The 15,857-nt window shown below is 36.5% G+C and overlaps 1 protein-coding gene, 1 long non-coding RNA gene and 1 pseudogene across 2 annotated transcripts; all 3 read right to left on the minus strand.

Moving 5' to 3' along the window:
• Positions 1-1,251: 1,251 nt before the first annotated feature.
• Positions 1,252-1,713, minus strand: LOC145824404 (large ribosomal subunit protein uL24z pseudogene; annotated as a pseudogene).
• Positions 1,714-2,695: 982 nt separating this feature from the next.
• On the minus strand, positions 2,696-6,376 carry LOC114287154 (protein PLASTID MOVEMENT IMPAIRED 2). The gene is made up of 3 exons (XM_082867397.1): positions 6,064-6,376; positions 5,666-5,849; positions 2,696-4,842 (listed from the first exon to the last, which is right to left on the minus strand). Exons 2-3 carry the CDS (start codon positions 5,804-5,806, stop codon positions 3,271-3,273), a joined length of 1,713 nt encoding a protein of 570 aa, XP_082723523.1. The 5' UTR covers positions 5,807-5,849; positions 6,064-6,376; the 3' UTR covers positions 2,696-3,270.
• A 5,931-nt stretch (positions 6,377-12,307) lies between these two features.
• LOC145789858 (uncharacterized) lies at positions 12,308-13,018 on the minus strand. Its single transcript, XR_014328286.1, has 3 exons — positions 12,824-13,018; positions 12,592-12,719; positions 12,308-12,506 (listed from the first exon to the last, which is right to left on the minus strand). It is a non-coding gene; the product is annotated as an uncharacterized LOC145789858 (long non-coding RNA).
• Positions 13,019-15,857: the final 2,839 nt, after the last annotated feature.

Here is a 15,857-nt window from a genome sequence, read left to right on the forward strand (position 1 = left end):
TGAAATAAGCTGAAAATAAACCCTACCAAACAGGGTCAATATCACCTGGGATTGTGGCCTATATCAACTCCGGTATTAGTCCCCATTATGGTTTAAAGTATGAAACAGAACCAAATACAAAAAATTCCCTCTGTGGTTGTACCCAACAGCAAGAAAGCCCATGTGAGCACGAGTGAGTGCCTGTGTGTATGCGAATGTGTTCATAGGAGTGGGATTCTCTACACTAATCCTTCTTACAATAATCTTGCAATACTAGTTTAAGCGGGTAATTTAAACCCAAAACACAAACAATTATGATTTAAGTAGATTTAACTCAAAACACAATCATTCTTCATTGCAAGATTATTGCAAAAAAGTATTGTATAGAATCCTATTCTGTGTTCATAAGCCACCAGCTGAAGACAGGACTTAGGAAAACATGCAGATATCAATTACTAGCAAATCCCAGTGACAAGAAGGCAAATACCCTCAGCAAGCTCCAGATTGATGCAAGAATTCTAAACAACAAAAATTCATGTCCCGTTTATTTAATGCCAGATTGCCAGATTACCAGATATACCAAGCCTACATTCATCATCAAGTGCTAAAAAGTGCCTTCATAAAAACCAATACATATCCATAACCCGTAAGACATAACAATCTACTTTTGATCTTCTTACCACCAAACTAGTGACTCTTCAAGGCACTTGATCTAAGCATTAATACTAGTTTAACTAACACACGATGATGAAGAAAATGAGACATACAGCAACCTCATGCTCACAACTTTCTCTAGTGCAGTTGGAAGCCACAAAACACTATCTACATTCCTCATATATAAATATGCCAAACATCCATACACATTGCAAAACCCATTTGATTGATGCACCAACACTCCCATCAATTTGTCACAACTAAACTGATGTCTGCCCTAGACACATAAATTTGATCCTTTAAAAACAATGTATAAACAAAATATTACATATAAACAAAATGTACTACTAAAAACCAAAATTAATTGTTCAGACCCTAAAATTCTCCATTGCACAGAAATGAAAATAAAAATTTTCTTTTTCTTTTCACCCAAACATAACCCAATTCAATAAAAATATATACTAGGCAAATACCACAATCATCACAAATACATAAACACCATACACTAAGAACTCGTAAATTAATTATTTGTCTCTAAAATTGAACAACACTAGAATAACCACTTCACTAGACAGTTAAAACAAACAACATACTAAAATTGGTACAACAACCAGAGACCTAATCAATCTCTTGAAGCGTCGGTCCACCTGCAGAGGCGGCGGCGACATCATCGACGGTGAACTTCCCCTTCGCCTTATCGGCTGCGCGACCCCTCGCCTTCCGATCAAGCAGAGACTTCCGATCCTTATCAAGCTTGAGCTTGGTGACGACGACCTTGGAGGGGTTGACTCCGACGTTGACGGTGGAGCCGTTGACTTTCTCGCGAGTGATGCGCTCGATGTGGATGACCCATTTGCGGCGGTAGACCTGGACCACCTTGCCCTCGCGGCCCTTGTAGGTCCCCCTCACGACCTGGACCTCGTCGTCCTTCCGGACGGGGACTGATCGGACGTTGTACTTGTTCCGGAGGTCGGAGGAGAGGGGTGCGCTCATTAGCACCCGCCGCACGCCAGATGGAGCTGTGAAGTGGGCTTTTCTGCACTTGCGGCGCGAGCTCGACACTCTCGGGTTATACTTCATTTTTTATTTCGATTTGAGGACTGGATTGTAGAGGGAGAGAGAGGTGGGAGATAATGAGATGAGTATATCAGTAAGCAGAGGTGGGTGGGGTTGGGGGTGGGGGTGGGGGTGGGATGGGATGATGGGGAGGCTTTAGGGTTGGTTTTGGTGATTTGACGAAAGTGCCCTTGTCTTTTGTTTAGTTTACAAAAATGGCCTTTTTCTTTTTTAGTTTAAGGCATTATTTTATTTGGCATCTCCTATATTCGCATATTTTTTTATATTTTTATCTTTTTTTTGTTATATAGCCTCTTTATTTTTTTACTCATATTTTCATAAAAAGTTAAAAAATATACTTATTTAGATCATTCCAAACACCTTCTAAATAGAGGTCGAGGCTTCCCTTCAGTCTATAATTTGTGCCCATAAGGCTCACCACAGATCTCATTTTAATAATTTGAACTATTTATTTTATAAAATATTTTGTAGATATCATATATATATAAAAGTAGATCAATATGATAATTGTCATATTTGTCACTAAAAAAAATTGGATAATTTATTTTTATGAGTAATATCAAGCAAAATTGAGTAAGGATTAATAACATGGGTAAGGGATACAGGATCAGATGTTTTTCAATTATTTTTGTTGCGATTGTTTTTGTTTTTATTTTTTAAAAGTTCTTACTATGTTGGAGCATGTACTAAGAATTTTTTCTTTTTTTTTTCTCTTTCAGTTATGTGGCATATAACAATGTTGAATGATCATTTTGTGTTTCAGTTATCTAGCAATTGTTCCATGAAGACATGCATTGATAATGTGTCTCTAGTCTTTATCTTCTTTTTGTATGATGCCTGTCTGGGTGAATGTTGTATATATAACATAAGCTTGGCTTTGTTGAGGTTTTTGGTTTTGGTTGACTTGATCATAATTAGCCAACCACAAATTTTTAGAAACAAACTAGTACTGTATTTGATATGAACCAAGATGTAAGTGTGAATCTAACCTAACAGTAAACAGGTTTATCTCATACAATATATATAAGTATTTTGCACCGTCTTACAAGTATATTTTGGATATAGTAAGTATCGGATTGGGGGTTTCAACATCCCCACCTTAATATAGGCATGATCCCGACTCTAATACTATGTAAGACGCTCAACTCAAAGTCTCAACCTAATTGTTGAACTCTTGGATTTGTCCCTAAGCACCTCCAAGTCCAAAAAGAAATATTGTGCGTCGTCTTATAAGTGTATCCTAAATATCGTCCTCATCTGTTCTCTGATGCCACCTCCCTGACAAAATGAAGCTATATGAATTATACAGCCTCAAACTTGATCATATCAGGACAACCATTGAGATGGAACTTTGAAGACAAGCACACAAAGTCCTCTATTGTACATATTCTCACTCACTCAACCTGGCCACACTTCTTTTTTTTTCTTTTTTTTTTTTCTTTTTTCTTTTTTGTGTTACAGAAGAAAAACAAGGAAAACAAGTGCGCGCACACAAAAAAACCCTCAACTAGTATCCCCTCTCAAAGCTCTTGCTACTAAAGAACTTGACTAGATGTGGCACTACCTTTCTTTCCTCTTAAGAGTGTCAGAACCTGACCTAGACATACACCCCGTTGCAGAAGATGTAGAGTTTCGATTTCTTGACCACCTTGCTGGCATTGATTTGCTTTTCTCAGTTTTTTCCCTCCAATTTCTCAACTCCCCCTCAATCACTCTCCTCAAGGAAACTGACTCCTCTAGTTTACCGCCTTTTCGCTCTTCCTCTTCCCTTAACTCTCTGATTTTTCTATGACCCATCTCAGTTTCCATCAATATCTCCTTTTCACTTGCCTTCAAAGCCTCAATCCATGCCTGAGCTGCTGCAACCTTTCTATCAGCAATTTCTTCTGCCTTGGCTGCGCGTCCTGCCAAGTACTCATATTCAAAATTTGAAATTTGTATTGTCAAGCTTTTATGAGATGTAGAAGCTCTAGCAGTCATTGTAGTCTCAATGAGGGATTTCAAATCCTCAAGAGCCTTTGATTCTGATGTTTTAACAGCTTCGAGCTCTTGCATTGCAGAGAAAAATGTTTTCTCAGCTAAGTCAATCTCAGTCTCAGTTTTCTCAACTTCCTCCTTTATGTTTGTCACTTGTTCACCAATTAGTCTCCTCTCCTTTTTGGCAGCCTCTGCTTCTGTTTTTAATTGTTCGTGTGTGAAGTATAGATTGGATGCGATTGTTTTAGCCTGTATTTCGGCTACAGATACAGCATCAAGTCTGCTTTTTGCCCTGAGGAGCTTCGAATTGAGAGTTCGAACATTAACATCTGCTTTTTTCTCAGCTTGCTTCATTTGATATGTTTCTTCATATAGCCGCTTGAGCTCAGCTTTTATAAAATCCATGGAGGCTGCAAACTGAGAAGCCTCTTCTCGAATCGATGCCAATTCTTTCTTGGTTGCCTCCAATTCTTCCATGACTGATCTTTCATTTCTTTGAACACTTTTGCCCATTTCCTTAGCAATCTTTAGTTCATTCTCTAACATGTTTGCATCAGAAGTTGTGACAGCCAGTTTAGTTTCAAGCTCTTTCACGCGTTCAATTTCTTGGAGAAGGTTATTCATTATATCTTTCGTGCTCACCATTGCAGACGAGAATTGGGTTTCTTCCTCTTTTCTTTGAGCTTGAATGACTCCTAACTCTTTCACAGCCTCAATCCGAGCCAATTCTACCATCACTTGTTCTTCATTAACCTCCTCGATCTCTTTTTTAAGTGCTTCTCCAGAGCTTGAATACGACGACAGTCTTGAATTTGACACTTCAGTTTCCTTCTCAGCACGATTTTTCTCTTCCAAAACAGAAGCCATGTCGAGCTTGAGTTTACTCAGTTCTTGCTTTACATATTCCAATTCACTCAGCACTTCTTCATACTGATAATTCTCAACGTTCGCAACAGTCAATTCTCGCATCTGTGATTTTGCTTTGAAATTGAATTCTTTGATTCTTGAAGTCAGATCCCTCACCGCGCTCTTCACGTTGGCAAGCTCGAATTCTGCTTGGGCTTTTATGGACTCTGCAACAACTCTTCTGCTTCCATCGAACTTACCAATGTCCCTCCTTGCCTGATGAATCTCTCTTGTTCTTGAAGAGGGTCTCTGATGAATTTGCAAATAATATCAGACAGAAAGCAAACTTATCTATAAAAACATAATAATTCTAGGTACCATGAAGCTTACCCAGAATTTTATCAAGAAAGTGAAGTGTCAAGTATGAATTTAAAGTCGGTGTGTTGTGATCATATGCAGAATAAATCTTTTCTACATATTTCAGGATTAAAATTTTGGTTAGTTTTTCTGAGTATATGGCACAACTAAGCATCATATATAAAAAACATTTAAAAAAAAAAAAAAACATCTTATGAAAAGAAATCCAAATGGGTTTCAGTTTTTGAAGAATCGAATGGTTCTTACAAAATATTAAAGAAAAACAAATCAGACACACATACACAAGATATACATAGTTTGATAATGTGCCTATGTCTACGGAGGAGATAAAATAAACTATGTACAAACTCAATCACTCTAAAATAGTGAATCTGATATAGCAGTAAAAATGCAAGACGCTTCACAACTAAGATTAGGGTGTAAAACGAACCAAACTACTTGTGTTTGTTTCGTTAAAACCTCGTTCAAACACATTTCATAACTCACTAAGCTTTCAAGTCAAATTTAAACATTCTACTATCCAATATATGTGAACAACTTATTACTTGATTGAATTCAACTCATATTTGGCCTGTTAAAAGTTTGTCTAAGATTAACTTATTAAGTAAATTAGTCAAATTTGAACACGTTTTGAAATTCTCAAACTCAAACTCAAATCACCTACCACTTGACAAGTCAAGTGGCTCGGCTCAACCCATTTCACAACATTTAAGTATAAATGGTATAGAGGAGATTCAGAGTTTTCGGATTATACCTCTGAGAAATCCATTTGGGGATTCTTCTTCAGCGAAGAATTGCCTTCAAGAATTCTCTCTCCATACAAACCAATGGCCGCTTTAACTGACCCAATTCTCTTTTTTCTGTCAAGCTCTCTTCTATCCATTCCAACCAACATTAATTTCTCAGGAAAACCAATTCTGCGTTTTGTGATTAACACCCTTAGGCCATGTTTGTTTGGGCGGACTGGATTAGCATTCCCATGACTAATAGTCCTAGGGGTACAAATCCATTGGATTATGTATCCTATCTTAACTAATAGTCAAGTTTAAAATAATTAGTCCGTACTTTAATTGTTTAATCAAACATTGGATTAGTAATTTTATTGGACTATTAGTCCAATCCCAAGCTCATGTCCACCCAAACAAACATGACCTTATTGTACTAACACCCAACAAAATTGCTCCAAATTGTGGGTTTTCAAGTAACAATATCAGAAATTCAGATCAACTTTATTCAAATGAAAAATAAAAAAATAAAAAATCACTTTCTGAAAAGAGGGGTTCTTGAGAAAATGTTGCTGAACTGTAGTGTTTGGTTCTTTTGTAAGTGGAAACTGTGGTAGTGCGCATTTTAGGCCTATGTGTTCAAACAAGAGACCAATGACAAGGTGATAAAACAGAGAAACGGTAAGGGAGAGAAAGAGAGATGATTGGCAGTTATTGCCGGCTGTAGTGATTTTTATATCATTTTTTTAGGGCCTAATGTCGGTGGCATTATGTGTTTGTAATTTCTAAGAATATAAATTTTACCCTCTTCGACAAATAAAAAGAGCTGAGCGCTCAAAACATTATTCAATGGGTTTGGTTTTAATTTTTTAATTTAATTTTTAAAAAATTAAATATTTTATTTTTCGTATTATTTTATTTTTAGTGAATATTTTTTAAATTTTTAATATTTTTATTATTTTTTTAGATACACCTTACTTAGATATATTTAAATAATAAAATATTTATGAAAAATATTTTAAAAAATTAATAAATATATAAAAATATGAAAAATATACTAAATTTTCATATTTTTTTATATTTTTGATATTTAGAGAATTTTTTAAAGATTTTTTTCATAAATATTATATTTTTTAAATATATTTATGTTAGATGTGTTTAAAAATTTTAAAAATTACTTAAAATATTAAAAAAATTAGTGAAAATAAAAAGATACGTAAAACGAAAAAGTAAAAAGTAAAATTTTTTAAAAAATAAGTTAAGTGATTAGGTTTGTACAAGTATAAGCTTATTCAATTTTTATTTTTATAGAGGGTGAAGCTTATTCGATTGTGTTTTTTTTCTCTTTTTTTTCCTCTTTTTGAGATGGGCTATCCAATTGTTAAAAGAGTGGATTTTGAAGTCGATTATAAGAAGACCCATTATAGCATGACAATGAAGTCTTGGTCTGTTAAAAAAAAAAAATTAAGCAATCACGCTATGTCATGAAAGTGATTTTTTTTTTTTTTAAATAGTGTATGAAAGTGATTTTTTGTCTTACGATGTTAGTATTTGAATTAATAGACCATCACTTATCCAACTGTAATATTGAATATTTTAAAATCTTAATCTTAAATAATTCAGATGGCTTAAGAGCATAATAAATTGAGATTTTTATTGATAAATTCATTCTAAAGTTGTTATAACCCATTAGGTCCACTAAAGAATATTATAACCTAATTAGTCCCATAAACTTTTCTGGATATTCCATAAGGTCCATTTTTCTAATTTAATATAATTTCTTGGACTATTTTGCCCCTGTATATATATATATGTACAGTGTTAATACGTAATAGGTGCCTGTTTCTTCGTTCATGCAGTTTGGCAGTTTCTATTTTACGTTTTTCATCATCAATCCAATTCCGAGAGATACGTTTATGTTTTGCATGCTCGTTGCAAGGATTGGTTGTGCCAGGGTTTCATCCTTGCTGTTGGAGTCTGGTTCTGTGCTTTGCGAGTGAAGACGACGAAGAGGAGGGTGGTCGGTTGTTACATTTGCCGGATTATAACTAGTTCAAATCAGTTTTTTTCAACTTTCTGTACGATTGTAGGATTGCATGATCAAGGTTAGTATCAATTTGGTTATGAATACATGTTCAGTTTATGGTTTCATTCGTATAATGGATCAGATGCTCTGTTTTTGGATTTATATGGATTGAATGCTCTGTTTTTTCAATTATATGCATTTTACGTGGTTATGTGGAGGGGAGTTCATTCGTATTATGTGAAGATTGTTTAGTTCTCATTTGACTTCGATGCATGCGTAATGAGGCTCTGTGTGGATGATTTGATTATCAGTATATATATCAATGTGAATCTGCACATTTTGTGAATGTGGAATATGTGAAGAATGTGGATGTTCTCATTTTAAATTGATGTTTGCTTAATGAGGCTCTGTGAAGATTGTTAATATTATGTGAAGATTGTTAATGTTCTCATTTTACTTTGATGCTTGCTTAATGTTAACATCTTGTTAATATCAATGTGAATGTTTACATCATCATAAACTGATGTGAATGTTCACATCATTATACACTGATGTGAATGTTTACATCATCATACACTGATGTGAATGTTCACATCATTATATTATGTGAAGATTGTTGATGTTGTCATTGGACTTTGATGTTTGCTTAATGTTGACATCTTGTTAATAGTAATGTGAATGTTCACATCTTCATATTGTGAATTATGGATTTAGCAGTTGAAATGTACACGTAGTCATCTATTTTTTGCACAATGTGAATTTTCATATCGATTTTCATTACTGTTCATTGTTGTGTTTTTGTGTTTTTACAGGAGATGGATACCTTTATGCTATTGGTGTGTACATATGGTTGTAGTACAACTGTAATAAATGTTGCCCGCGCAATGTGTTATTCTCGTTTGGTGGAGTGTTTGTGTGAGAAATGGGATGAGTTGTCTGCTGGTTGTATTTCATTGTTCTGTAAACTACCTGGGATTAATAAGTGTCATTTGGACAATGAGGAAGAATTTCAGAACATGGTACTGCTTGCTAAATCAATGGGGGTACAACATGTAGAAGTTGTGGTTGAGTTGAAGGGTGATATTGGTCAGTCAAGTAGTTTAGGATTGCTGCGTGTGGGGGTTGAGGATGAAATTGATGCACTACAGAGATTTTGCCACCATAAGGAGAAGGTGTTGTTGTCAGCCCCTTGGGCAAATGGTATTACGCATGTAGGACAACGGTTTGTTGGAGGTGCACAAGAATTTCGTGACGTTTTATGTAAGTATGCCATCCAATGTGGGTTTAAGTTCACATACGTGAAGAACGAGACAACAAGAGTTACTGCTGTGTGTGCGATGCGGGAGGAGAAGGGGTGCTTGTGGGCTATACATTGTAGAGCACAACGAGCAAATGATTTTTTCTACATCAAGAGGTTTAGTGATGTGCATACTTGTGGTACGGATGTTCGAACATCGAAGAATCCGCGAGTTAGTTCGGATTTGGTGTCGAGTACCATATCTGAAATTGTGAAGGACAAGCTGTTGACTCGGCCGTGTAAAGTGGTGACTATTTTGAAGAGGGATTATGGGCTAGATGTGAGTTACCATGTCGTATGGTTGGGTGTGGAGAAAGCAAAGGCTGGTATCCATGGAGATCACTCGTTATCGTTTGACCAGTTGCGGTGGTATTCGGATGCTGTGATGCGATACAATCCGGGGAGTTATGTCAATATTGACTATGATGCGAGTAGTCAACAGTTTTGTCGCTTCTTTGTGTCATTCGCTGCGTGTATTTCTAGGTTCAATGCTTGTCGGCCTTTATTATTCCTGGATGGAACATTCCTCAAAGGAAAGTACAAAGGTCAGCTACTTGCGGCAACGGCGAAAGACGGGAACAATGGTTAGAAGTTTTTTTTACCTGTCTATTCATGTCAATATTCGCTCTGTGCAGCGTAGTCTGGACGAAAGAGTGATTGCTAAATTATAAGTAATGTGAACATTCACATCAGTGACATTAGTATGCACTGATGTGAATGTTCACATCTTTGTATGCTAATGACAGAAATGTTAACATCAGACTGATGTGAATGTTCACATCAGACTTATTACAGACTGATGTGAATGTTCACATCAGTGTTTACTAATGTTAGTTGATCTATTAATGAACAGTACTGTGAATGTTAACATTTTCAGTGACTCAACAATCAACAATGAATTATTAATGGTCGTTAATGTGAATGTTCACATCGTTGATGTTTACGAACCTGAATCCAAAAACAGCAATAGTAAAGAGGGCAATGTACATATGAACATTTACATGACCTGTTTCGTTTATACTATTTTTCTATTCACTTTGGAATATTGTGAACAGTTGTGTATTGGTGTTGTGTTGTAGGTCTGTTTCCTGTTGCATTTGCAATTGTTGATTCGGAGACCACGGCTAATTGGTCGTGGTTCTTGCATGAACTTGGGAAGGTTGTTGATGGGAAGCGCCATATTACTTTTATTTCGGATCGTAATCTTGGTCTGTTAGAAGCTATGCCAAAGGTGTTCCCATCGGCTCATCACGGTTATTGCTTACAACACTTGAAGAGCAATTTAAGAGACCGGATAAAAGGAATTGATAATGGATTCAGGGATCACCTAGTAAGTAGTTTGGGTGACTGTGCTTACGAGCCAACTGTGGTAGGGTTCCATGAAAAGCTTGCAAAATTAAAAGAGGAGGGTAAACAACGAGCTCATAATTTTTTCAAGGACTTAGCACCTGAGCACTGGGCAAATTCATACTTCAGGTAATAATAGTTTCCTAAGGTGTTCCATTTTTGAAGTTTAGAATGGTAGTGATGTGAATTTTCAGTTTATAATGGTGACAATCTTCGAATTGTGTTTCATCTTCAATGTAAATGATGTAAATGTTCACATCTGCTAATGATGACTGATGTCATGTTCACATCTGTTAATTTGTCAAATAGTCATGCAATGTATTACAGATTTGAATGTTAACACGTGTCATATTTTGTTGTTGTTGTTGTTAACATTCACATCTGTCTATCATTTAAGTTGACAACGTAATAAGCATATAATGTGAACATTCACATTATTAAAACCTGGTAGCAGATGTGAACATTCACATTATTATACCCTGATGTGAATGTTCACATCAGTGTATACTAATGGCAGTACTGTGAACGTTCACATCTGTCAACATTAATGGTAAGGCCTGTTAAATTCCGTATTGTACAATGTTTGTGATATACTGCGCAGGGGCATGCGTTATGGGGAGATGGCATCCAATGCGGCGGAGTCATTTAATAACTGGATTAAAGAAGCACGTAATCTTCCTATCACTCAAATGGTAGACAAAATTCGTACTCAGTTGATGCGGCAAATGTCTGCACGGCGTGACCAAGCAAACAAATGGAATGAGATTATTTGTCCGACATTCGAAACAAGGCTTATGGATTCGTTCAATGACAGCAAGTCTTGGCAAGTTAGCAAAGCCAACGAGGATGTGTTTGAAGTTCATTCGATACCATCGGTTACAGTTGATGTTGCGAGGCGTACATGTTCATGCTTCAAATGGCAAATCAACGGATTCCCGTGTGACCATGCTGTTATTGCCATTCAGAAGAGCCGCTACAATCTCAATGATTGTGTAGAACATTACTTTCATGTAGAGACATATCGTGCAGCCTATTCGGGAGCCATATTCCCTATACCATCGGTGGAGAAGCCGCCTTTTGATCCCACGGACTTTACTATATACCCGCCTACCGTGAAAAGACCACCCGGAAGGCCGAAGAAGAATAGGATCCCATCAAGGGGTGAGAAACTGAAGCAAATAAGGTGCGGGAGATGTGATAAGTTGGGGAGCCATAATCGAAAATCATGCACGGAGCCGATATAAGATGTACCTTTTTTCATTTTAACATTGTATTTTACATTGGATTCTTATATTCATTTTTGAAATAAGATTGTGTTGTGTTGGGAAACATTGGGTTGCAATAAGATTACGTTGCGTTGGCAAACATAATAATGCATTAGTGTTTGATTTGTGTTTTATTTTTTCTTTTTTAAGGTACCAATCTGACATTTATGTTGGTTGTGTTTTGGATGAATGCATGCTGTTAACATTCACATTATGTAAATGTTCACATTGTTCAACTTTCAAACATTTCTGCGGTGGGAATGTTCACATTGTTGTTACTGTTAACAGCAATGTTTACATCAATGTAACCATTCGCATCATCAACTCATAAGATGTGAATATTCATGACATCATTGTTGTCATTCGCATAATCAGAAGTTATGATGTGAATATTCACATCATCAAATTGTTAGATGTGAATATTGACTTGTGTTAAGAAATATCATAATCACACCTGTCATATTGTGTTACATGAACACTTTAAGCAATATTCACATCCATGTAGTATGGTTTAAAATAGAAGAAAGTGTACGATCATTCTGTGATGTGAACATTGACATCATGTCATGTGTATCCAAAAAAAAGAAAAAGAAAATACAATCTCAATGTGCATGACCAACGCAAAATAGGCCTGAAAATGCATATACATATATTGACTGAAAAGTATCTGTACAAGCAGTGATATAGACTTGATTTACAATTAAGCTAGTGAAACTAAATTGTTTTAAATGTGGATAACAGATTTGGGTAACAGTGATAGGTGGACACCCCCCACCTATAGGTTTTCACATTGCACTGTCTTTCTGTGGTTCAGAAAAAGGTGTACTAATGAGTCTCTTATTTGACACCATTCAAAGCGATCTAGGCTGGCAACAATGTCTTCACGATATACATGCGCCCTCATGATGTAACAAACTGCAGGCCCACAATCCACCCTGAAAATGCAAACTTCTTGTTAGATTTTGAAATTTAAGTGGGTAAAGGTTGTGGAACATGTGTAGAAATCGATTTTAGGCTTACGAATTTGATGCTTGCTGAGGACAGATGTCCACTGATATGATTGTTTTCGAAGTATTTTGGCTTGATAAATTGGTCCATAATGGTGATGACGGTCCAATGTTGTGCACCAAAGCTGTGATGTAGTCCCTCTGCCAACAATGAAATTTCATATTGGGCACCAACCAACATAGGGCATACGTCCAAGTTCAAATATTACACATCACGACAAGTATTATTTTTGTCAGCCACTTACCAGTATTTGTGCTTTGTCAATATGTGGGTCATGTATGCCTTCTCTTGGGCGTAGTGAGTTATAATGCCTCCATACATTCTCTTTCACGTCATACACAACAATTGTCCAGTGAAAGTTGTCGTGTATTGGGAAGATTAAGAATCTCTGGCCTTGATACTCCTTGATGTGTACATCAATTAGTTTATTCCTCTTGTGGGGGGGTACTGTTCAATGATTTTCTGCACACAAAGGGCATACAATGATGTACCAAGTATTTATATCAATGTTTGGTGTTAATGATTTGAATGTTCATCTGCTAATGGGGAGTTATGTTACTGATGTGAATGTTCACATTTCCTAATGGTGAGTGATACTACTGATGTGAATGTTCACATCTGTTAATGTCAGTGATATTACTGGTGTGAATGTTCCCATTTGCTAATGGTGGGTGATGTTACTGATGTGAATGTTCACATCTGTTAGTGTGAGTAATGCTACTGATGTAAATGTTTACATCTGTTAATGTCAGTGATGTTACTGATGTGAATGTTCCCATTTGCTAATGGTGGGTGATGTTACTGATGTGAATGTTCACATCTGTTAATGTGAGTAAATACTGCTGATGTGAATGTTCACATCTGTTAATGTGAGTAATACTGCTGATGCGAATGTTCACATCTGTTATTATGAGTTATATTACTGATGTGAATGTTCACATGTGTGTATCATTTAAGTTTATCAACATAATAAGCATATAATATTCAATGCGAATGATGTGAATGTTCACATCTGTCAATGTGAATCTTCTCAAAGGTCATTTTATGTTGTTGTTAACATTCACATCTGCCTATTATTTAAATTAACAATGTGAGCATGTAATGCTGAAAATAACATCCACATGTATTGAAACATAATCAAAATTAAAGTCTAGTGGTTACCAAACATGTGCTTGTAAAGATGAATGATGAATCTTCCAAACTTGGGTTGACTAGCCCTTGTAGTTCAAGTAGAATTTCACCATAAGCATCTATCACCTGCAGAACCGGAGGGGTGGCAGTACATTATTTACAGTGTCTTTACTCTATGTGTGTGTGTGTGTGTGTGTGTGTGTGTGTGTGTGTGTGTGTTTTGTACACATTTACAGTTGCCATACATTGTTGGTTATTGATTCTTCCTTGATGAGGTGTATGATGTCATCAAAATACACATGCTTAGTCTTTGAGTCCCCTCGCCACACTAGCAACCTGTGCATTGTGATTACAGAAAATGTTAATGTCAACATTGCACATTTATGAAATGATCTAATTTATTAAGTATGTATGTGAACTGAACATGATGGAAAAAAAAACAGTTGGGGATATGTAAGATCACTTACTCATCACCGCCGTTCTTGTGCAAATTTTGGACTTTTTGCTTGTTGAGTTTGTTCATGTTAGCCCAGACCTTTAGTTTGTTGTTCAAGGATAACTTCTTGGACTTTGTTGGCTGCTTTTTTGGTGGTTGCTTGTCTAAATCTTGTGCAATTTGGACTGCATGTGATTTCTGTTGGGCTCCCTCTTTCCCTTTCTTCTGACCAGGCAGGTTGGGGTATTCAAACTCGTCCAACCTATGTTCTTTCCTTACCTTCTGCTTTATGCGCTTTACCCTTGATGGGGGGCTGATAATGTGTTCCAATGCTGCAGTGGGATTGTTGTTAAGGCTGTCATGAGCCTTTTGTGCTTCAACTTGAGTGATGATGTGTACGGACTGATCGTCAAAAAGGTCTTGAAGTATTGTTTTTTCATATTCCAAGTTGATGACCAACTTTGTTAGCCGCTGAATTTCTGTATCTTTCCACTCCATGCAAGTCTTCATGTCCATGTCCACATTGGATGAGCCCGATTGGTCAAATAGTTTGGCTTCAAGGGCAGCAATCACCCTTGTCCTCAACTCCCATGATTCTTCCAACTGTTTGTATTTCGCTTCCCATTGCCGTACAAGAGCCCAAGCTTTTTGGTTTTCTTTCATGAGTACTTCCACAATGTCGGGCTCAGTTGGTTGTGCTATGATGATTCCTTTCTCAGCATTGGGGGTGCTACAGCTGGGGTTGATATAATGTCCAACATCATTCAGGTCCACTGCATCGACAGAAAATGCATCCCTGTCATCACTGCGTTGACTGTCTTTGCTTTGTTCCTCATTGCTTTCATCTTTCTTTGCTACTGCACTTGACAAAATCTCAGGTTTTGGCTCCACATTCAATTTTGTATGACGATACATCTTCGCTTCAGTTGGTGATGCCATTAGCTCGCCGCCATATACCTACATTTCGAGACAGTATGTTAATTAGATAGTTCCTCGTCTCACTATGTGAATAAGCACAATATATTTGGTTGTACTTCTACCTCATTTAAACCTAGCTTAGCCAGAGTTATGGACTTCATGTTGCTATGTAAGGCTGTGAGGTCCCATTTTACGCATCGTGGAATGGCATTGGGGTTGCGGGGTTGTAAGATTGTTGTATGCTCACACAGCCAATACTGAAACAAATAACAAATATCAGTAATTTGAATGTTCATATAAATTAACATTGATGTGAATGTTCACAGTGCACCACTAGGCCAGTAATGTGAATGTTTACATCACTTAAAACTGATGTGAATGTTCACATCTGCTAATGTGGAGTAATGTTACTGATGTGAATGTTCACATTTCCTAATGTTGAGTGATACTACTGATGTGAGTGTTCACAACTGTTAATGTGAGTGATATTACTGACCTGAATGTTCACAACTGTTAGTGTCAGTGCTATTACTGATGTGAATGTTCACATTTGCTAATGGTGGGTGATGATACTGATGTGAATGTTCACATCTGTTCATGTCAGTGTTATTACTATGTGAATGCTCACATTTTGCTAATGGTGAGTGATGTTACTGATGTGAATATTCACATCTGGTAATGTGAGTGGTACAACTGATGTGAATGTTCACATCTGTTAATGTGAATGTTTACACCAGCATCTACTAATGTGTGTTTGTACATTACTGAAACAGTAATGCGAATGTTTTCATCA

This window comes from Camellia sinensis, chromosome 4 (genome assembly GCF_055761805.1).
Source record: "Camellia sinensis isolate YWXY chromosome 4, ASM5576180v1, whole genome shotgun sequence".
NCBI classification, from domain to species: Eukaryota; Viridiplantae; Streptophyta; class Magnoliopsida; order Ericales; family Theaceae; genus Camellia; species Camellia sinensis.